Source organism: Amblyraja radiata, chromosome 38, assembly GCF_010909765.2.
Source record: "Amblyraja radiata isolate CabotCenter1 chromosome 38, sAmbRad1.1.pri, whole genome shotgun sequence".
Lineage (NCBI taxonomy): Eukaryota > Metazoa > Chordata > Chondrichthyes > Rajiformes > Rajidae > Amblyraja > Amblyraja radiata.
In genome coordinates, this window is record NC_045993.1 from 5,652,130 (window position 1) to 5,675,816 (window position 23,687).

At 49.4% G+C, this 23,687-nt stretch overlaps 1 protein-coding gene across 3 annotated transcripts in view; it reads left to right on the top strand.

Annotated features, from left to right (window-relative positions):
* Positions 1–23,687, top strand: part of LOC116967119 (TRIO and F-actin binding protein) — a 63,190-nt gene that overhangs the window by 19,561 nt on the left and 19,942 nt on the right. For all 3 annotated transcript variants that reach the window (XM_033013625.1, XM_033013626.1, XM_033013627.1), the window contains 4 exons: positions 18,633–18,689; positions 20,218–20,286; positions 21,857–21,946; positions 23,523–23,632. In XM_033013625.1, coding sequence (XP_032869516.1) covers positions 18,633–18,689; positions 20,218–20,286; positions 21,857–21,946; positions 23,523–23,632 — 326 coding nt within the window. The remainder of the gene's footprint in view (positions 1–18,632; positions 18,690–20,217; positions 20,287–21,856; positions 21,947–23,522; positions 23,633–23,687) is intronic.

Here is a 23,687-nt window from a genome sequence, read left to right on the forward strand (position 1 = left end):
AAATAAAAGGTATTGTATTGTATATCCCCTGACTCAGCTATCTTTAAGAGCCCTATCTAGCTCTGTCTTGAAAGTATCCAGAGAGGCCCGTCCCTTTAAGCAGTGGAATGTTAAACATGCCAGGGTACTTCTGGAGATTCCACAAGGCCAAGTCAGGCTGAGGGCTGATGATTCATAAAGATATTTCTTGAGTGGTACATGTTGCACAAGCAAGCCGACTGCATCAGGAGTGTCTGGTAATATAGACACAAAATGCTGGAGCAACTCGGCGGGACAGGCAGCATCTCTGGAGAGAAGGAATGGTTGACGTTTCGGGTCGAGCCCCTTCTTCAGACTGGTTTCTTGTGTGGTGGTCTGGGCTGCGTCCACAATTCTCTGCAATTCTATACTGATAGTGACGAGGAGGGAGTTATTACCTTGGTATTTATAGGGACGCTCTGCCAACACTGGCAGGAATTGACAACAGGTTGCTTGAACGCCTTCCAAATTCTCCACAGTCCGCTCAAACCAGCGGGGGGACTCTTTCCTCTCAGTGCTTGGCTGCTGAAGGACTTTGCTTCATTACTGTTTAAGAAGGAACTGCAGATGCTGGAAAATCAAAGGTACACAAAAATGCTGGAGAAACTCAGCGGGTGCAGCAGCATCTGCCTCAAAGCTGACACCACTGGTGATACTCTGTTACTGCAGGCCTCGCTGTAGCTATTTCTGATCGCTCAGAGTTGGCACAGTTTGGGCAGGAGATCAGGGCACGGAAACAGGCTCTTCGGCCCATCCATGCCAACCAACATTCTATCCAAGCTCATCACTTTAGGCTGTGTTTGGCTGTTTTTTGGCAGCTGAAAAAGGGAAGATGTAAATCAAGGACCCAAGCAGCCGTTCCAGGTGCGACAGAGGTTCACCTGCACCTCCTCCAACCTCATCTATTGCATCCGCTGCTCTAGATGTCAGCTGATCTACATCGGTGAGACCAAGCGTAGGCTTGGCGATCGTTTCGCCGAACACCTCCGCTCGGTCCGCATTAACCAACCTGACCTCCCTGTGGCTCAGTACTTCAACTCCCCCTCCCATTCCGAATCCGACCTCTCTGTCCTGGGCCTCCTCCATGGCCAGAGTGAGCACCACCGGAAATTGGAAGAGCAACACCTCATATTCCGCCTGGGCAGTTTATACCCCAGCGGCATGAACATTGACTTCTCCAATTTCCGGTAGCCCTTGCTGTCTCCTCCCCTTCCCAGTTCTCCCTCAGCCCTCTGGCTCCCCCTTCCTTTCTTCTTCCCCCCCCCCCCCCCCCCCCCACCCTGCATCAGACTGAAGAAGGGTTTCGGCCCGAAACGTTGCCTATTTCCTTCACTCCATAGATGCTGCCACACCCGCTGAGTTTCTCCAGCATATTTGTCTACCTTCGATTTTCCAGCATCTGCAGTTCCTTCTTGAACATCTTTGGTGACCCTCGGACTATCTTTGATCGGACTTTGCTGGCTTCACCTTGCACTAAATGTAATTCCCTTATCATGCATCCATACACTGTAAATTGCAATCATGTATTGTCTTTCTGCTGACTGCAAAGCTTTCCACTGTACCTCGGTACACGTGACCATGAACTAAACTAAACTAATCCTTCAAAAACCTTTTCTACCCAGATTCCTGGATAGAACTGTCCTCTCACCAGTTAGAGAGCGGTCCTGACCTCCCTCCCATCTACCTCATTGGAGACCTTTGAACAATCATTAATCGGACTTTATCTTGCGCTGAAGCTTCTTCCCTTTATCCTGTATCTGTACACTTTGGAATGCTTGATTGTAATCATGTGTAGTCTTTCCACTGACTCAATAGCACGCAACAAAAAAGCTTTTCGCTGTAACTTGGTGCGCGTGACACTATTAATAAACTAAACTGACTCTCATCCTGGGAGCAGACACAAAAAGCTGGAGTAACTCAGCGGGTCAGGCAGCATCTCTGGAGGAAAGGAATAGGTGACGTTTTAGGTAGAGACTCTTTAGTTTAGTTTAGTTTAGAGATACAGCGGGGAAACAGGCCCTTCAGCCCACTGGGTCCGTGCCGACCAGCGATCCCCGCACACTAACACTATCCTACATCCACTAGGGACAATTTTTACATTCACCAAGCCAATTAACCTACAAACCTGTACGTCTTTGGAGTGTGGGAGGAAACCGAAGATCTCGGGGAAAACCCACAGAGAGAACGTACAAACGCGGTATAGACAAGCACCCGTAGTCGGGATCGAACCCGGGTTTCCGGCGCTGCATTTGCTGTAAGGCAGCGACTCTACCGCTGCGCCACCGTGACCGCCTAAAGGGAGACTCTTATCCACCCCGTGATTCCTACTAATCCTGAGGGAGTTGGATGACTGTAGGTGAGGGGTTGGCAGCCTACGGCCCCCGGGCCGAATGCGGCCCGTAATCCGAAATCATCCGGCCCTCAGACGGATTTTTATTCCCCGTAATCATCCCGCCGGCCGAGCGTGGCCGAGCTCTGTGAACACGTTTAAAAAAGAACTGCAGAACTCTCAGCCTCACGGCCACAGCAGCTGAGGTTAATATGCGGTGCTATATATTGATTGGTTTGGCATTCAATATGGGAGAGAGAAAGGGGGGGGGGGGGGGTTACATTGCAGAGCTAAGGTTTCACACTTAATGGGGAAATCCCTCCGGAGATTCCAGTTGAGGTCATTGGCTGCAGATATCGACCACGGCAGATTCCCAGCATCATCGCTGGAAGCAGCGTTCTCCGGAGATGGATCCAAGTGGCAAAACTTTTTCACCCAGAGAGTTGTGAATCTGTGGAATTCTCTGCCTCAGAAGACAGTGGGGGCCGATTCTCTGGACACTTTCAAGATAGGGCTCTTAAAGATAGCGGAGTCAGGTGATATGGGGAGAAGGCAGGAAAGGGGTACTGATTGTGGATGATCTGCCATGATCACAGTGAATGGTGGTGCTGGCTCAAAGGGCTGAATGGCCTACTCCTGTCTATTGTCTATTGTCGTTCCATATCGCACATTGTTTACGTACGTTGTGGGCTGACGTACTCGGATCCAAGTATGGAAACGTTGACGGTCCTTGTGGAAACATGCTTATCTCCTCCTGGACACTCGGACAGAAAGTGCTGGAAAATCTTTGGGTATTGTTTCAGTGGCTTCCTTTACTTTGCTGTCAGAAGGGCAAGAGGAGCAAAGGCCCCTCCTGTTGTGTGCGATCGCAGGCGAGGTGTTCCGCTATGATCGGGCCTTCCTGTCTAATTGTTTCTCCTTTTCCTGCTCCCTGACACACCGCCTCTCCACTCACAACGTGGCACGTACTCAATCAGAACGGACATCTTGCATTCGGACGGAGCCTTTTGCTCGCTTTGTGCACACTGATGTTGGCACTGTGGCACTGCTGTTACCTCATAGCTTCAGAGTTAATGAGTAACAGGAGCAGAATTAGGCCATTAGGCCCATCGAGTCCACACTACCATTCAATTATGGCTGATCTATCTTTCCCTCTCAACCCCATTCACCTGCCTTCTCCCCATAACCCCTAACACCCTGACTAATCAAGAACCTCCACTTTAAAAATACCCATTGACTTGGCCTCCACAGCCGTCTGTGGCAATGAATTCCACAGATTCACCACCCTCTGACTAAATAATTTCCTCCTCATCTCCTTTCTAAAGGTATGTCCTTTTGTTCTAAGGCTGTGCCCTCTGGTCCCACCAGTAGCTTTGATGACCCCTTTCAGCCCTGACATCAGTTTGGTTAACATTTAGTTTGGTTTTGGGATACAGTGTGGAAACGTGCCCTTCGTACCACTGGGTCCGCTCCAACCAGTGCTCACCCGTATTTTCGTTTTTATTTCAGTTTTGCAGCATCTGCATTTCTTTGACAAACGGGACCTTCACATTTTTCATGCAACGGAGCAGGAGGTGTGGAAAGCTTGTTCCTCTGGCTGGGTACGACTCTCCCGCACTGTCCTGGGTGCTGTGGAGATGGACCCTGTTCAGTAACTCTCTCTCTGGCCTGGCGCGACAGCTTTGTCAGTGGCTGGCTGGCTTGATCCTGACCTCGGGTGGCGTTTCAGTGGTTCAATGGCACTTTATTGTATGGAGGTACCGTGAGATTCTTTTTTCGCCCACAGTTCAGTAAATGTATAACCATAAGTAAGCACAATCTTACTTTAACGAAGCACAAGTGTACAGGAATAGTACTCTGAGACGGCGTACAAAAGTCGACGCTGTTTTGCACGTTCTCCCTGTGACAATAGACAATATAGACAATAGGTGCAGGAGTAGGCCATTCGGCCCTTCAAGCCAGCACCGCCATTCAATGTCATCGTGGCTGATCATCCCCAATCAGTACCCCGTTCCTGCCTTCTCCCCATATCCCCTGACTCCGCTATTTTTAAAAGCTCTCTCTTGAAAGCATCCAGAGAATCGGCCTCCACCGCAGAGATATTGACCGCGCGCGTGGGTTTCCTCCGGGTGCTCTGCTTTCCTCCCACGTCCCAAAGACGTGCAGGTTTGCAGGGAGTGGATGCGAAAGCGGGATAATGTAGAACTAGTGTGATCGATGGTCAACACGGACTCGGTGGGCCGAAGGGCCTGTTTCCACGCTGCATCTCTACACTTAGCCTGCTGATATTTTGCCCCCCCCCCCCCCGTTGTACAGAAAGCACCAAGCATTCGCTGTGAAATGTTGGCACGTAGCATGGAGTCCACCAGGAGCACGGGCTGTGCATCCCTCATGCTCCACCCCCCCCCCCCCCCGCTGTAAACGGTGAACAATAGCACTCTGTGGTTTGGCTTGCTCCATTTGCCTGAGATGTAAATAGAATGTTTGTTTCCTCTTTGTGACTTCAGGCACAGCCCATTGGGGGAAGGGCTCTCTCTGTGTCCAGGGGGTGGCGGGTGAGGGTGGGGAGAAGGCGCAGTGAAGGATACCAATGGGTGGGGAGTGTGGTCCCGACCTCCCATCTACCTCATTGGAGACCTATGAACTATAGGGTCTTGACACCTTTTCTCCAGAGATGCTGCCTGACCCGCTGAATTATGCCAGCATTTTGTGTCGATCTTCGGTTGAAGCCAGCATCTGCAGCTCCTTCATATACAGTGTGCTTTCTATGGGGCCTTGGTATTGGCATAGATACTACATCCTTATCTTTCATTGGACTTTATCTGGCGCTGAAATGTTCTGCCCTTTATCATTTGGGCAGCTTGATTGTCATCTTGCACAGTCTTTCTTCAGAAACAAAGAACTGCAGAAGCTGGTTTGTACCAAAGATGAACACAAAGTACTGGTCAAGCAGCATCTCTGGGAAAAAAAGGATAAGTGACGTATCTGAAGAGGGGTCCCGACCTGAAACGTGGCCCATCCATTTTCTCCGGAGATGCTGCCTGGCTCGCTGAGTTACTCCTGCACTTTGTGTCCCCTCTTTTATTAGACAGGATAGCATGCAAACAAAAAGCTTTTTCCTGTACCTCGGTACACGTGACAGTAAAAGCCAGCAAGTCCACAATACTCTCCATTTTGTAACATTCCTGCTCACTTCACTCTCACCCCCCTCATCCTTACACCACTTCTTTGACTCTTTCTAGTTTTAGCTGTCTCTCCCTCTGTCTGTCTGTCTCTCCCCCCTACCCTCCCACCGCTCCCTCCCTCCCCTCCCCTCCCCCCATCCTCCCTTCTCTTCCCCTCCCTTCTCTTCCCCTCCCCTCTCTTCTCTTCCCCTCCCCCTCCTTCCCCCCTCCTCTCCCATCCTTCCCCCCTCCTCCATCCTTACCTTCTCCTTCCCTCCCTCCCCCTTCCCTCCCCTCCCCCTTCTCTCTCCTACCTCCTTCCTCTCGCCTCCCCCTCCTCTCCCCCTTCCCCCTCCTCCCCTCATCTCCCCCTTCCTCCTCCTCCCTCCTTTCCCCTCTCCCCTCCAACCTCCTCCCCTCCTACCCCCCTCACCTCATCTCCATCCTTACCTTCTCCTTCCCTCCCTCCCCTTCCCTCCCCTCCCCCTTTTCTGTCCTACCCCCTTCCTCTCGCCTCCCCTCCTCTCCTCCCCCCCTCATCTTCCCCTTCCTCCCCTCATCTCCCCCTTCCTCCTCCCCTCCCATCCATCCTCCTCCCCTCCTACCCCCCTCACCCCCATCTCCATCCTTACCCTCTCCCCTCTACCCCTCCTCCACCCCCATCCCCTCCCCTCCCTCCTCTGCTCCCTCCCATCCCCTCCCCCTCCTCACCTTCCCTCCTCTGCTCCCTCCCCCTCCCTCCTCTCCTCTCTCCTCTCTCCTCTCCACCCTCCCACATCCGCCCCTGTCCCTGCCCCAGCCCCTGTCCCACACTGACACCAGTGAGTGCAGCTGCCTGCAGTAGTAGCTGGGCTTTGCTGGAGGCTGCCTGCCTGCCCCCTTTGCCAGAGCCCAGTGTGTGAATGAACTGTGACGCCGCTGTGGAGGGGAGTGGCAGCAACAGCCAGGGTACAGAGTGAGGGAGGGAGGGCCCAGGCTGCAGCCTCGGTGTTGCTGCACTCACCGTGCGGGGCGGGGGAGCATCATCGTCGGCTGCGGGCGGGCGTGGAGCTGGAGGCAAGGCCCGGGCCTGGTCCTGGTCAGGAGGGGGGATATGTAACCTGGAGGCAGGGAGCTGCATTCCACACACGCCAGGCCCCACCATGGTGAGTCCGTCGCTACTTTACAAACTTGTTTTTGAACGGCAGAGAGTGTGTGTGGGTCTGAGGTTCATGCGCCTTTGGCAGCTCGGATCCTGCACTCTCCCCATCTGTCTAGGGGAATGTAATCCCAGTAACTGTGTGTGGGTATGTGTGTGGGTGTGTATGTGTGTGGGGGGGGAGGGTGTGTGTGTGTATGTGTGTGTGTGTGTATGTATGTGTGTGGGTGTGTGTGTGGGTGTGGGTGTGTATGGGGGGGGGGTGTGTGTATGGGTGTGTATGTGTGTGGGTGTGTGGGGGAGGGAGTGTGTGTGTGTATGTGTGTGGGGGGAGGGTGTGTGTGTGTGTGTGTGTGTGTGGGTGTGTGGGGTGTAGGGGTGTGGGTGTGTGTGTTGGGGGGGGGGGGTGTGTGTGTGTGGGGGTGGGGGGGGTTGGGGGGGGTGTGTGTGTATGGGTGTGTGGGGGGGGGAGGGGTGTGTGTTGTACTGGGTTGTGTGTGGTCGGGGGGTGTGTGGTGTGTGTTGTGGTGGGGGCGATAGAGAGAGCACTGAATGTTCAGGAAAACAAGTTAAAGCTTGTGGTTTACTTTTCTGGTTACTGTGGTGGGTGTTCATCCTCTTGATCTCGCTTTCCCCTCTTATCTCTCCCTCTCTCTCACACACACACACACACACACACACACACACACACACTCACACACACACACACACACAGCTCTCTCACTTTTTCATTCCAGACTCTTTCTCCCCCTCCCTCCCTCCCTCTCTCACACACACCTTGATCACTTCCTGTACATTTTCTCCACACAATCCTCTCAAGCTACTCTGCGTCTTTCTAATTCTCTCAAACTTCCTCACTCTCTCAAACTTCCCCTCTCCCCCTTCCACACTCTCTCTCCCCCTCTCCTGATCTCCCCTCTCTTTTCCGTCTCTCTATATGTCTCCCTCTCTCTCCCCCCCCCTCTATCTCTCTGTCTCCCCTCTCTCCCTTCCCCCGTCTCGATTTCCCTGTCTCTTCCCCTCTATACATACCCTCTCTCTTCCCCAGTCTGAAGAGGGGTCTCCACCCAAAATATCGCCCATTCCTTCTCTCCAGAGATGCTGCCTCACCCGCTGAGTTACTCCAGCATTTTGTGTCTTACCTTCGATTTAAACCAACATCTGCAGTTCTTTCTTACACTCTCTCTTCCCCATCTCCCTCTCTGCCTCTCTCCCCCACCTCTCTATATATATAATATATATATCTCTTCCCCCACACCCTTCCCTGTTTCTCATTATTCCTTGCATCATTGGAACTGACCTTTTTCTGAATGTTCCAGAGTTTCAGATCAGATGTTGTGGGTGGGTGGTGTGACGGGGCAGAAGGCAGACAGGGTCAACTCTACTTAACCCTTTGAGGACACGACCAAATAAGAAAGCTATACAGCTCTTCGACCCATCGCGGCCATGCTGTCATTTTCACCCTGGCCTGTTTAAATCCCTGTCTAAATACCTCTTAAACGTTGTCATTGTATTTGATTGCACCATCTCCTCTGGGAGCGTGTTACTGATATCAACCCCTCTCTGCAATAAAAAAAAAAGCTCGCCCTTATTCTGGTGGCCAGACCTGGGCTGAAGAAGGGTTTTGGCCTGAAACATCACCGATTCCTTATCTCCAGAGATGCTGTCTGACCCGCTGAGTTATTCCAGCTTCTTGTGTCTATCTCGGGGCAGGCAATTCCGCTGGAATTTAGAAGGGAGGGATGGGGGTTGATTGAAACAGATTAAGATCCTCGGGGAGTTATCCATTTAAAGGAGAGATGAGGAAATTTTTATTTTGCAGACAGTCGTGAGTCTTTGGAATGCTCTTTCTTGAAGGGTGGTAGAAAGAGATTATTTGAATATTTTTAAGGCTGAGGGAGATAGATTTGAAATAAGTAAGTGTGTGAAAGGTTGCTGTGGGTCGGCAGGATTGCCGTGTTGAGGTTCTGATAAGCTGAGCCATGATCGTATTGAATGACAGGGGCAGGCATGAGGGGCAAAGTGGCTCCGATGTTGTGTGGACATGTGATGCCTTCTCCCCTTCTCCAGAGGAACAGGCATCAGTTGCCATGCTGCTATGGTAGAGATCAAGGGTAGAGTTGCTGCCTTACAGCGCCGGAGACCCGGGTTCGATCCTGACTACGGCTGTTATCTGTTCAGAGTTTGTACGTTCTCCCCGTGACCTGCGCGGGTTTTCTCCGGGTGCTCCGCTTTCCTCCCACACTCCAAAGTCGTGCAGGTTTGTAGGTTAATTGTCGTGGTCTAATTGTAAAATTGTCCCTAGTGTGAGTAGATTAGTGTTAATGTGCGGGGATCGCTGGTCGGCATGGACTCAGTGGGCTGAAGGGCCTGTTTCCGCGCTGTATCTCTAAACTAAACGATCAACTAACTCATCAGATTGAATTTTGCCTACTTTCTTGCAAGGTGTGTATAGCATGGACCCAGGCCATTTGGCCCAAATGGTCTCTGCTAGCTCCTGTTAGTTATTGTATTACTATTGTGATGTGTACGGAGGTGTGGTGTAAAGCTTTTTTGTTGCGTACTATCCAGTCAAAGAAAAGACTATATGTGATTACAATCAAGCCATCCACAGTGTACAGATACAGGATAAAGGGAATTATGTTTAGTCCAAGATAAAGTACGATTAAAGCTAGTTTGAAGATCTCCAAATGGATAGATGGGAGGTCAGGACCACGCTGTAGTTGGTGATAGGGGATGGTTCAGTTGCCTGATAACAACTGGGAATAAACTGTCCCTGAATCTGGAGCTATGCTTTTTCAAACTTCTGTACCTCTTGCCTGATGGGAGAGGGGAGAAGAGGGAGTGTCTGGTGTGAAGCTGGTCTTGCTTATGCTGGTGGCAGTGGAGTGTAGGATCTTGTTGGATCTAGAGAGAGAGAGTCATTGTAATAATGAATCAATGTGAGAAAGAGACGTGTGTGTGTGTGTGTGTGTGTTTCGGAGACACGGTGGGTCAGTGCGAGAGGGAGGGTCTGTGAGCGAGACAGTGTGAGAAAGAAGAAAGATCAGCATGTTTGAGAGAGGGACAGTTAAGGGCCTGTCCCACGTGGGCGTCATTTGCGCGTCACGCAGATGGCGGGCGAAGATTTTGTACATCCCAAAATCCTGGGGCGCTGCGCGCGATCGCGCCTCACTGCCTATGTCACCATGCGTGCGTCGTGATGCGTAAATGATGTTGCGCAAATGACGCCCAAGTGTGACAGGCCCTTAACTGTGAGAGAAGGAAGGCGAGTGTGTGTGTGTGTGTGTGGGAGACACAGTGGCTCAGTGTGTGAGAGGGTAGGTCTCTGCATGTGACGGAGAATGTGGTTGAGTGTGTGAGTGGTGGGGAGATGGATGCCTGGCTGACAGTAATGAAAACATCTTCTCTATCTACAATCCATCAAAAAAAAAACTTTGTAATTTTAAAGACGTCTGTTAGGTCTCTCCCGGGCCTCCCCTTGTCTGTACAGTCTCTGCTGAAACATAGATGAGTTCTGTATTGTCCTTGTGTTTGTGTTGCACGAGCAATGAACAACACACATTGCTCTGACCTCGATTCAATGCAGTCTTAGACTAACCTTGCCCCGGGTGTGAACCACACTGTTTCTCTTATTAATCAGTAATCACCACCTTTAATGATTTGTGTAATGTTTACCCAAGTTCCCTTTGCCCCTCTCCATATGGTCGCGTATGCCGAGGAACATTTTCCGTACCGAAACGCTTCACCGCAATTTTTTAGTTTAGTTTAGAGATACAGCGTGGAAACAGGCCCTTCGGCCCACTGGGTCTGTGTCGACTAGCGATCCCCCGCATATTAACACCATCCCACACACACTAGGGACAATTTTTACATTTACCAAGCCAATTAACATACCAACCTGTACGTCTTCGGAATATGGGAGGAAATCGAAGAATTGGGAGAAAACCCACGGGGAGAACGTGCAAACTCCGTACAGACAGCACCCATAGTACAGACGGCACCCGAGCCTCCAGCGCTGTAAGGCAGCAACTCTGTGGAATTCTCTGCCTCAGAGGGCGGTGGAGGCAGGATCTCTGGATGCTTTCAAGAGAGAGCTAGATAGGGCTCTTAAAGATAGCGGAGTCAGGGGATATGGGGAGAAGGCAGGAACGGGGTACTGATTGGGGATGATCAGCCATGATCACATTGAATGGCAGTCCTGGCTCGAAGGGCCAAATGGCCTACTCCTGCACCTATTGTCTATTGTCTCTACCGCTGCACCACCATGCCGCCTAAATGTTCCTGAAATGAAATTAATTTGCCACTGTGGCCATTTAGTAAAGTTGCTTCAACTTGAAGCAAGGTGCCTTGGCCAGCAGATCTATTTTATCACGAATGGCACAGCATGGAACTAGTGTGAACGAGCGGTCAGCATGGACTCGGTGGACTGAAGGTCGACACAAGATGCTGGAGTAACTCAGCGGGACAGGCAGCATCTCTGGAGAGAAGGAATGGGTGACGTTTTGGGTCGAGACCCTTCTTCAGACTGAAGGCCCTGTTTCCATGCTGAGCTAAGCTACGAGCAGATCCTGGCAGATTAACATACAATATTTTGTGGTCACGAGTGTGAGCAATGTTTATGCGTGCTCTGTACGTGACGTTCCAGGAAATCTATGCAAGATGTTGTTGACCGGTTACAACTAAGTGGAGAGCACCTCTGTTTGGGTGGATCTTCAACCCATAACACCCTTCCCGATCAAGACTCGGAGAAAACCCACGCAGGTCACGGGGAGAACGTACAAACTCCGTGGTTGGGATTGAACCTGGGTCTCTGGCGCTGTGAGGCAGCAACTCTACCGCTGCGCCACCGTGCCCGCCCTCTTTGTGAATGAATGTTGGGGAAGGAGATCCGATGACTTCTCCGGAGGGAGAAGCAAGCCACCAGCGGACAAAGGAGGCGCGAGTCACTGACTGGCTGATACGATGCTTTCTGTGGAATTATGAGATCATCAGCTTTCTGTCCAAGAAGAGCACATTGGAATTGTTTTGAACTGGACCATGAACAGTGGGTAGGGCAAAGGCTATGCATTCATCGCTGAAAACAACAGCGCACAAGAATGTTGTTTTTTCTTTAAACTCCGGGGACTGGAATGGAATGAAATGCAGAGGCAGTGATGTTCCACTTGTCCCAAAGCCGACGTCAGGAATGCTGACTGCAGCTTCACCAAAACAAACCTAGGCTTCAAACAGTCGGGATGGCACAGCTGGTAGTGCTGCTGTCTCACAGCGCTGGAGACCCGGTTCGCTCCTGGCCTCGGGTGCTGTCTGTGTGGAGTTTGCATGTTCTCCCTATTGCCTGGATTTCCTCCCGTACGCCAAAGACGTGCGGGTTTGTAGGTTAATTGGCCCTCTGTAAAATTATCCCTAGTGTGTGGGGAGAGGATGAGAAAGTAGGATAACATAGAACAGGGGTCCTCAACCTTTTTCATCCCGTTTACCCCTGGCAACTTTAATAGAACATAACAATGTTATATCACTTATTTATGAACAGCTAATGATGAACAGATACTGGTATACCGGAACCAAACACAGTCAGTCAATGAGAAAAAAGATGTACAAATCCAGAATCAACAAATTTACCCCCTGGGTAGGCGAAATTTACCCCCTGGGGGTACATTTACCTCAGGTTGGGAACCCTTGACATATAACTAGTGTGAACATGTGATCAATAGCCAAGGTGGACTCAGTGGGCCGAAGGGCCTCTTATCTACTCATGCTGTGTCTCCAAACTAAACTAAATTAAAATATTACAAACCAAGGACATCTTGCCTCAATGTAGTTTCCCGGAGAAACACAGCGGGTGAGGCAGCATCTGCGGAGCGAAGGAAATAGGCAACGTTTCGGGCCGAAACCCTTATTCCTTCGCTCCATAGATGCTGCCTCGTCCGCTGAGTTTCTCTAGCATTTTTGTCTACCTTTGATTTTCCAGCATCTGCAGTTCCTCCTTAATCAATTTAGTTTCCACTCATTTGTGCCCTTGAGGTGTAGGAACGAACTGCAGATGTTGGTTTAAATCGAAGATAGACGCTAAATGCTGGAGTAACTCAGCGGGACAGGCAGCATCTCTGGAGAAAAGGAATGGGTGACGTTTATCGACCCGAAACGTCACCCTTTCTTTCTCTCCAGAGATGCTGCCTGTCCCACAGAGTCACTCCAGCATTTTGTGCCCTTGAGATGATGGGACGATCAGATTGATTTATTTGAAGGGATTCAATTAGCTGAAAAGGTTTTGAAAAATTATTTTCTTTGATCGTGGAATTCAAGATGAACGAAGCGAAATATGTTGACATTGTTCTGGGGATATTGGAGTCGCTGGTCAGTGTGAGGTGTAGGGCTGCGGTCTGTATGACACAATGTCAACAGAAAGGAAGTGGAGATGTTGTAAACCAACGCTGAAAAATAAATTGTGACAGGAAGCGCCAAGCTCCTACGTTTAGAGGAGCTTTATGCACGGCTGGTGCTCTCGATCTCTCGTGGCTCTGTTAGTACTACATGGCCTCAGGTGTGTCTGTGGGAATGAGGCATCATTCATATTCATAGGTTCTAGGAGCAGAGTTACGCCGTTCGTCCCATTGTGTCTACTCTGCCATTCAATCATACCTGATCTATCTTTCCCTCTCAACCCCATTCTCCTGCCTTCAACCCGTAACACCCTTCCCGATCAAGACTCCGTCAATCTCCGCCTTAAAAACACCCATTGACTTGGCCTCCACACCAGTCTGTGGCAATGAATTCCACAAATTCACCAGCCTCTGACCATAGAAATTCAGACGGTCTGGTGATGGGAGTAGAATTAGGCCATTCGGCCCATCAAGTCTACGCCGTTCAATCATGGCTGATCTATCTCTCCCTCCTAACCCCATTCTCCAGCCTTCTCCCCATAACCTCTGACATCTGTACTAATGTGTGTATACATTTATATAATGGTATATGGACACACTGATCTGTTTTGTAGTCAATGCCTACCATGTCCTGTTGTGCTGAAGCAAAGCAAGAATTTCATTGTCCTATCAGGGATACATGACAATAAACTCACTTGAACTTGAACTTAATCAAGAATCTATCTATCTCTGCCTTAAAAATGTCCACTGACTTGGCCTCCACAGCCTTCTGTGGCAAACTATTCCACAGATCCATCACCCTCTGACAAAAGAAATTCCTCCTCATCTCCTTTCTAAAGATACGTCCTTGTATTCTGAGGCTATGACCTGTGGTCCTATACTCTTCCACTAGTGGAAACATCCTCTCCACATCCACTCAATCCAAGCCTTTCACCATTTGCTTTCACTTTTACTATTCACTGTCTAAGGTGTGGGGCTCAATATGATACGCTGGAGGCGTGGGTTGCATTGGGAACTCATGCTGGCATTACTCAAGGCCCTGGTGTTGCGATGATCTATTGCAGCTAAGACCCAAGGCATTGCATGCGATAACATGCCTTGGTGCTGAGAAACTTGCTGCACACACTATGCAGTGGCGGTTTCTGCCATTGCGAAGTCATGAGAGTCTCGAGTTGTCATGTGTCCCAGATAGAACAATGAAATTCTTACTTGCAGCAGCACAACAGAAGATGGAGTCTGAAGAAGGGTCTCTGCCCGAAATGTCACCCATTCCTTCTCTCCAGAGATGCTGCCTGTCCCGCTGAGTTACTCCAGCTTATTGTGTCGATCTTCAGTTTAACCCAGCATCTGCAGTTCCTTCCTACACGTGTAAACATAGTACACTGTAAACAATATAATAAACGAGAAAAAAAGTTCAGTGTGTGTATATGTACACGCGCACACACACACACACACACACACACACACACACACACACACACACACACACACACACACACACACACACACACACACACACACATCTTATTATACACAAATGTACACATAAAAAACAAACAAACGATAATAGTGCAAAAAGACAAAACCAAGTCTATGTAGCTGTTCCTGAACCTGAACCGTACACTGTCAGGTTCAAGTACCTTCTTCCCGATGGCAGAGTGTTGTGGGTCTCTGATGATGCTGGCTGCCACCAGTGTGGAGATGGCAAAGTAACTGATGGAGTGAGATAAGCTGGACAGAGTACAGAGAAGATTGATGGGGGACATTGCCAGGGCGTGAGGGCCTGAGCTACTGGGAGAGGTTGGGCAAGTTTAGACCTTATTCCTTGGAGCGCAGGAAGCTGAGGGGTGATCTTTCAGAGGTGTATAATATCTCAAGGGGAATAGACTCGCCTATTTCCTTCGCTCCATAGATGCTGCCTCACCCGCTGAGTTTCTCCAGCATTTTTGTCTACCTTCTATTTTCCAGCATCGGCAGTTCCTTCTCAAACAGACTTGTTCAGAGTGAGTCTTGATGATAGGAGTGAGCAGCCAGCGGTTGCTGTTTCCTCAGCAATGAACATAGGCCGTTTATTCCGTATATCACAGAGCAAGAGCCACGCGGGGCCACTTTGAAACATCCATTTCCTACGGTCACTGAATCCTCCAATTTTATAGGGCGGCACGATGGCCCGGGTTCGATCCTGACTAGGAGTGCTGTCTGTACGGAGTTTGTGCATTCTCCCTGAGTTTTTCCCACATTCCAAAGACGTACAGGTTTGGAGGTTAATTGGCTTGGTGAACTTGTAAATTATCCCTAGTTGTGTGTAGGATAGTGTTAGTGTATGGGGTGTTCGTTGGTCGGCGTGGACTCGATGGGCCGAAGGGCCTGTTTCCACGCTGTATCTATGAACTAAATTAAATTTTTGCAGCAGCAAACCATGGCCCTTGCTCCCGAGTTGCATCATTGGAGGGGGGGTTATGTAAAACGCTCCCCATTGGATTGCAACCTTGTCGTGGTCGGGGAGCTTGTGTGTCTCAGTGACCCCTGGAGCTATGTCAGCGGGAGATTCGTCTCATAGAAACATAGAAACATAGAAAATAGGTGCAGGAGTAGGCCATTCGGCCCTTCGAGCCTGCACCGCCATTCAATATGATCATGGCTGATCATCCAGCTCAGTAGTATCCTGTACCTGCCTTCTCTCCATACCCCCTGATCCCTTTAGCCACAAGGGCCACATCTAACTCCCTCTTAAATATAGCCAATGAACTGTGGCCTCAACTACCTTCTGTGGCAGAGAATTCCACAGATTCACCACTCTCTGTGTGAAAAATGTTTTTCTCATCTCGGTCCTAAAGGATTTCCCCTTTATCCTTAAACTGTGACCCCTTGTCCTGGACTTCCCCAACATCGGGAACAATCTTCCTGCATCTAGCCTGTCCAACCCCTTAAGAATTTTGTAAGTTTCTATAAGATCCCCCATCAATCTTCTAAATTCTAGCGAGTACAAGCCGCTGTTAGGGTCTCCCATGCTGGGCAGGTCGAAGGGTAGAGGCGAGAGGAAGAGCAATCCACTGGTCCTCCAGGTTGGAGATTGAGAACAGGGGCTAACAACCCTGTCTCGTAAAACAAACATGTTACGGGAACAGCAACTGAGGGAATCAACACCACTGAGTGGAGGACCTTCGTTGCTGCCCTACATGCCAGGAGGCAGAATAGGCAGTAAGTAAGTATATAAAACGGTCCCCCCCCCAGAGGTTGCTGTTAGGACCAAGGCTCTTTATGATGTATAGCCATGACCTGTCCTCGGGTGTACAGGTTTTAATATCACCATCTGCAGACGAGACAAAATGTGAGGATGGAAGTGATGGTTTGGGCAGTCACGGGGCCGATACGTTGAATGCAAAGTATGAAGTCAGGCAGTCTGGAAAGAAGGCCAAAGAAGCATGAATGGGGAGAATGAATAGTTGCGGATAAAATCATGAGCTTTCGTGGGGTAAATAAGGTAACACGCAAACCAGTGACCAAAGGAGCAGGGATCAGAGGACACAGATGCAAGGTAATTGATTGAGTCAAAGAGAAAATGAGGGTGAGGCAGCATCTATGGAGCGAAGGAATAGGTGACGTTTCGGGTCTCGACCCGAAACGTCACCTATTCCTTCGCTCCATAGATGCTGCCTCACCCACTGAGTTTCTCCAGCATTTTTGTCTACCTTCGACTTTTCCAGCATCTGCAGTTCTTTCTTAAACAAAGAGGAAATGAGAATCATTTTACACCAAGAGTTGTTCCAGTCTGCAATCTACTGTCTGAAAAGTGCAGCAATGAACTCAGCGGCAACGTTTAGGTTCAGGTTTACTATTGTCGCATGTATCGAGGTGCAGAGAGGTGCATGAAAGGACACGGTGCTGGAGTCATTCAGCTGGTCAGGCAGCATCTCTGGAGAACTGAGATGGGTTACATTTTAGGTCAAACGTTACGGTGAGAAGGCAGGAGAATGGGATTGAGAGGGAAAGATAGATCAGCCATGAGTGAATGGCGGGGTAGAATTTTGATGGGCCAAATGGCCTAAATTCAGCTCCTCTGACTTATGAAGAAGGACCCCGACCTGCAACTTTGTATATCCATGTTCTCCAGAGATGCTGCCTGACCCGCTGAGTTACTCCAAAACTTTGTGTCCTTTTTTCCCCGTAAATCAGCATCTGTAGTTCCTTGTTTCTATCGAAGGATACGGTACTAACAGGGCAAATACTCAGCTTCGTTCTGTGTATTTATCCTCCACTTCCTTCAGGACCATGGTTAGTGTCAAGGGTTCGTGGGGTGAAGGCAGGAGAATGGGGTTAGGAGGGAGAGACAGATCAGCCATGATTGAATGGCGGAGTAGACGATGGGCCGAATGGCCTAATTCTGCTCCTATCACATGTGACTGTATGACCCCAGCTGAGTGATGAAGCTGCAAACAGGCGATTCGGCCCACCAAGTCCGTGCCGGCCATTGAAAAATATAAGATTGTTAAGGGTTTGGACACACGAGAGGCAGGAAACATGTTCCCGATGTTGGGGGAGTCCAGAACCAGAGGCCACAGTTTAAGAATAAGGAGGAAGCCATTTAGAACGGAGACAAGGAAACACTTTTTCTCACAGAGAGTGGTGAGTCTGTGGAATTCTCTGCCTCAGAGGGCGGTGGAGGCGGGTTCTCTGGATGCTTTCAAGAGAGAGCTAGATAGGGCTCTTAAAGATAGCGGAGTCAGGGGAGAAGGCAGGAACGGGGTACTGATTGGGGATGATCAGCCATGATCACATTGAATGGCGGTGCTGGCTCGAAGGGCTGAATGGACTACTCCTGCACTTATTGTCTATTGTCAGTATTGGACCCGGGTCTCTGGCGCTGTGAGGCAGCAACTCCACCACTGTGCCACCCTCGTCCCGCCAGTCCCCTCCCCCGAGACTGGCATTGCCAACTCTACCATCAGCCCACCAACCCCTGTACGGGAGGGTCTGCAGAAATCATGAAAGGATTTGAAGGGATAAGGAAGGAAAAGGCAGCTTCTGTCTGTAGCCCGAGGATGGACTTTGTGTGGTGATCGACTAAGAAATGCCAGGCATGAGATTAGGAAACATTATTTTTCCACCCTGCAAGTTGTGAGTGTCTGGAATGTGCTGAATAAAGGCTGGTGGGATCCGGATCAGTAACATGTTTCAACAGAGAATTGAGCAAGGGAGGATAAAGGGGAAGGAGCTGGCGAGGGGGACATGTGTTTACGGTCTCAGAGAGACCTCCCCTTGTAGCCTTCCCCTCTGGACATTAACACCACCCTACACACACTAGAGACGTCCTTCCCAATCAAGAGCCCGTCAACCTCTGCCTTCAAACGACCCAATGTCTTGGCCTCCATCACCAATTGTGGGTAGAGTTGCTGCCTTGCAGCGCTTTCAGCGCCAGTGACGCGGGTTCGATCCTGACTACGGGTGCTGAGTTTGTACGGTCTCCCTGTGGCCAAGTGGGTTTTCTCTAAGATCTTCGGTTTCCTCCCACGCTGTATCACCAAACAATACTGTATTCCACGGGCAGAAATGTTCAGAATTTCCATTGATGTCTCATCTGCTTGCTTTTCTGATTTCAGCCAGATCTCCTGAATTTCAAGAAGGGTTGGATGTCCATTCTTGGTGACTCTGGCGAGGTGAGTATCCGTCAACAAGGTGCCCGGTGTTGTCCCTACCCTGGCATGGTGCCCAGCCCGTGTTAGACCTACGGCTGCATTTTATCTACCCCTTCACCATCCCCACCCTACCCGTTTCCAACGGCTCCAGTCCCCCACCACCAACCGCATTAGTCACTTGCCAGGCCAGGCTCATGTGCCATAAGACATAAGAATTAGGCCATTCAGCCAATCGAGCACGATCCACCATTTTAAACATGGCTGATGTATTTTTTCCCTTTCAACCCCATTCTCCTGCCTTCTCCCCGTAATCTTTGACGCCCTTCCCAATGAAGAGCCTATCAGTTTCTGGCTCAAAAATACCCAATGACTTGGCCACCACCGCAATGATTTCCACAGATTCACCACCCTCTGGCTAAAGAAATTCAAGATTCAAGAGAGTTTATTGTCATGTGCCCCAGATAGGACAATGAAATTCTTGCTTTGCTTCAGCACAACAGAATATAGTAGGCATGAATACAGAACAGATTCCTCCTCATCTCCCTTCTAAAGGTACGTCCTTTTATTCTGAGGCTATGCCCTCTGGTCCTGGACACTCCCACGAGTAACTTTGATGACCCATTTCAGCCCTGACTTCAGTTTAGTTTAGACGACTGAAAACGTCCTTTCCACATCCACTCCATCCAGGCATTCCATTATCTGGTAGGTTTCAATATGATCCCTCTTCATCCGACTAAAACTTGGTGCAAGTGGGCACAAAACCTGGTCTCCCTGCAGGTACATGTTCTCATAATGTCATAAGTAATAGGAGCAGAATTAGGCTGTTCGGTCCATCAAGTCTACTCTGCCATTCAATCATGAGTGATCTATCTTTCCCTCCTAACCCCATTCTCCTGCCTTCTCCCCATAACTCCTGACACCTGTACTAATCAAGAATCTATCTATCTCTGCTTTAAAAATATCCATTGACTTGGCCTCCACAGCCTTCTGTGGTAAAGAATTCCACAGATTCACCACCCTCTGACTAAAGAAATTCATTCCCATCTCCTGCCTAAAGGAACGTCCTTTAATTCTCATCCATTATTCCAGGTAAAGGCTGGGGACAGCTGCTGCCTTAACTGATTAGTCCTTCTCGAGACTTAACATGATAGACACAAAAAGCTGGAGTATCTCAGCGGGACAGGCAGCATCTCTGGAGAGAAGGAATGGGTGACGTTTTGGATTGAGACCCTTCTTCAGTCTGAGAGACGGGGGAGAGGGAGACATGGAGATAAGGAAGGAGATGGTGTGAAAACGAGACATCAAAAGAGATGCAGTCCAAGGAAAATGTAACATAGGATCATTGTTAGCTCGGGGAAGGTGACAACAAAGCAAACAGTGTCTGAGGTAGGGTCTCAATCCAAAACGTCACCCATTCCTTCCCTCCAAAGATGCTGCCTGACCCGCTGAGTTACTCCAGCTTTTTGTGTCTTTACCTTCGGTTTAAACCAGCATCTGCAGTTCCTTCCTGCACCTAATATGAACGCATGTGATTATTCTCCTGTTTCAGTGGAAGAAACACTGGTTTGTTCTGACGGACTCCAGCCTGCGGTATTACCGAGACTCCACAGCAGAGGAGGTGAGAGGTTTGATAGTTCATCACACTCCCAGTGCCTGCGGGCTGTTGTGACAAGAGCTGGCAATGGACATCTGTCCAACTCTGGACAAGTGTCGTAAATATCTCTCTGCAGACAGGGACATTTGAAATGGCAGCATCTTAAGCTAACTCATTTTTTGGGGAACCTTTAAGCTGGAAAGGGTGCAGAAAATATTTAGTTTAGTTTATTGTCACGTGTACCGAGGTGCAGTGAAAATCTTTACGAGGATGTTGCCAGGTCTCGAGGGCCTGAGCCGTAGGGAGAGGTTGGACAGGCTAGGACTTTATTCCTCGCAGCACAGGAGAATGAGGGGTGATCTTAATAATAATAATAATAATAAATACTTTATTGATCCCCTCAGGGAAATTCAGATGTCCAGAAGCCCCCAACCAACAAACCCACAGATTCAAAACGAACGCAGACAGAAAATACATAGAATACAATGTGGACACTACCTGAGAGCAATAAATACTTAAAAAGACCAATAATTAACAGTTAAAAATTAAAAATTGCAGAATGCATCCCCCTACAGCCTAGCGGTCCGAATTATAAAATCTAATGGCTGCCGGGGTGAAGGATCTCCTGAACCGCTCCGTTCTACAGGGCAGGGAGAGGAGCCGGTTGTTGTTCCGAGTGCTCTTTTGACTCTCCAGAATTACATGGAGAGGATGCCCGGGGTTTTTCGGGATGACCTGCACCTTGTGCCTCATACGCCTCTCAAGCACATCCATCCCAGAGTCTACTCTCCCCTCCAGCACTGAGCTAGCTCGTTTAACCAATTTGACCATCTTCTGGAGATTTATAAGAATACTAGACCAAGCGCGGACCTGTTGGGTCCCCCTCCCCGAACGCAATATTCCACCACTCACCCATAGCCCCCAACTGCGCAGGCGCGGCTGACGGGTTTCCGTTGTGACGCCACGGCAACCCTCCCCCAACTGCGCAGGCGCAGCCGGCAAGTGGGAGCGCGACTGCCAGGTTTATTAAAGTTTTCAAAGTCAATAACTTAAAAAATATAACATCAATCTGAACGAAAGTTGCTAGTTCACATCGCAGGACAATGGTGAGTACGGTGGGCCTAAAATTGTTGCGCTATCATGTACCGGGAACAAACAAACAATCAAGATGAGAGTTTTAGTAATATATATATAGATATAGATATATAGATAGAGATGGCGGAGTACACGGGGTGAATGCACAGAGTTTTTTTCCCCAGAGTCGAGGAACCTATCCATGTCCTCTAGAGATGCTGCCTGAGCTGCTGAGTTACTCCAGCACTTTGTGTCCTTTTGTATATTAAATAACATCTGCAGTTTTTTTTGTTTTTTGTTTCTACACTTTGGTCGTAGCTCCTTTTTGTGTCTTCCTTTGATGATACCATCTTGTGTGGTTTGTGTTAAATGTTGTTGGATACCGCTGCTCTGAGGTGTGAAGCATGTTTCTCGGCAAAGGGCACGTTATGGGTCTGCTTGGTGCATCCATAGTCAGGGTGGTGAGGGGTTGATTTCAATCTTACTTCACCACATCCAATTTGTCCAACTTTCCTCTCAGGCCAATGACTTGGACGGAGAGATTGACTTACGAAACTGCAGCAACGTCACTGAGCACCAGGTCCAGCGGAATTATGGCTTCCAGATTCACGTGAGTGATCTCCATCCCTCCCCCACCCGTCCTCCCATCAGTGAGCGGTTCCCCAATGCCCTTTGTGCATCTATCTGTGACGCCACTTTCAAAGAGCTATGTACTTGTTCTCCGAGATTCCTCTGCCCTACAACACTGCCCGGAGCCCTGCCATTCACTGTCAAGTTCCTGCCCTGGTTTGACTTCCCGAAATGTAACATCTCGAACTTATCTGTATCTATAATGGGGCTGTCCCAGTGTACGAGCTAATTCAAGAGTTTCTCCCGAGTTTCCCCTGATTCGAACTCGGAGAATTACGGTAATAGCCGCTCGTAGCTGCTCGGGGCTCTCGTGGACGTTTTTCAACGTGTTGAAAAATCTTCCCGACCTTACCGCGTTTCCCGAGTGCCTGCCGTCAGCGTTACGAGCCACGAGACGTCCCGAGCTCCGACGTACCCGCTCCGTACATTCTACGTGCTTACCACGAGTTTGATTTTTTTTTTAAACTCGGGAGAGCTCTTGAATTAGCTCGTACAGTGGGACAGGCCCTTTAGCAGCCATTCCTTGGCCTACTTGCCCAACTGATCAGGATCTTGTCCCCCCTTCTACGTCCCCGATTATGTTTGTTCCCTGCGTTGGCCATGGTCTGAAGCTCTCCCTAGAGTTTCTCCATCCTAGGGGTTACCTTCTAGTGACGTCCTCTTTGAGGGGCCCCAGCGTCCTGTCGGCTTATGTCTACCCCTGCATTGATGTTTGTATGACGGGAGTGAAGAGCCTTGGGCTGTTATTGGTGCTACACAAATGCAGTTACTATTGATGTGATGTGACTGCTGAGATGTAGGAAATGTAGTGTCCACTCACTTCACACATGGATGGCACTGTAGGGTTCTACCTTACAGCACCAGAGACCCGGGTTCGATCCTGACCTTGGATGCTGTCTCTACGGAGCCTGCACGTTCTCCCTGTCACCCCGTGGGTTCTCTCCGGGTGCTCCGGTTTCCTCCCACATTCCAAAGACGTGCAAGTTTGTAGGTTAATTGGCTTCTGTAACTTGTTCCTAGGGCAGGGGTGGGGAACCTTTTCATGTCGGAATGTCGCATTAAGTTAGCTGTAATCTAACAAGGCCGCATCCAAGAAACTTCAATTAGATATAGGATTATTTTGTTGAATCTTCTTTTACTCTTTGGTATTTTAAATACGTTTATTTTAAGATTAAAATATAAATAATAAAAGACGAACAAAAACATATTAATAAAAATAAAAGGATTTGTTCTACAAAATTTGGATTCATTCAAAAGGCCATACTTAATGGCCTAGAAAGCCGCATGCGGCCTTAAGGCCACAGGTTCCCCACCCCTGTCCTAGTGTGTAAGATGGAACTAGTGTACGAGTGATGGCTGGTGGGCCTGGGGCATGTTTCCAAGGCCGTAATAAGGCCCTAGGGCATGTTTCCAAGCCATATCTATAAACTAGCAAAGGGTCTGTTTCCATGCTATAACTCTTGGGCTAAAACTAAAAATCTAAACTATTCACGGCCTACACGGAGCCCAAGGCCTTGAATCGCAGTCACTGTGTGAAAGGTCATCTGTTTCCCCAGACAAAGGAGATGGATTACACCCTGTCAGCCATGACCTCTGGCATCCGCAGGAACTGGATCGAGGCTCTCAGGAAGAATGTCCGTCCCAGCTCTTCGCCAGACGTGACAAAGTAAGTTGCGATCAATAGCGGGAGTGAACGGGCGGGTGAGCGGGGCGAGTGACTG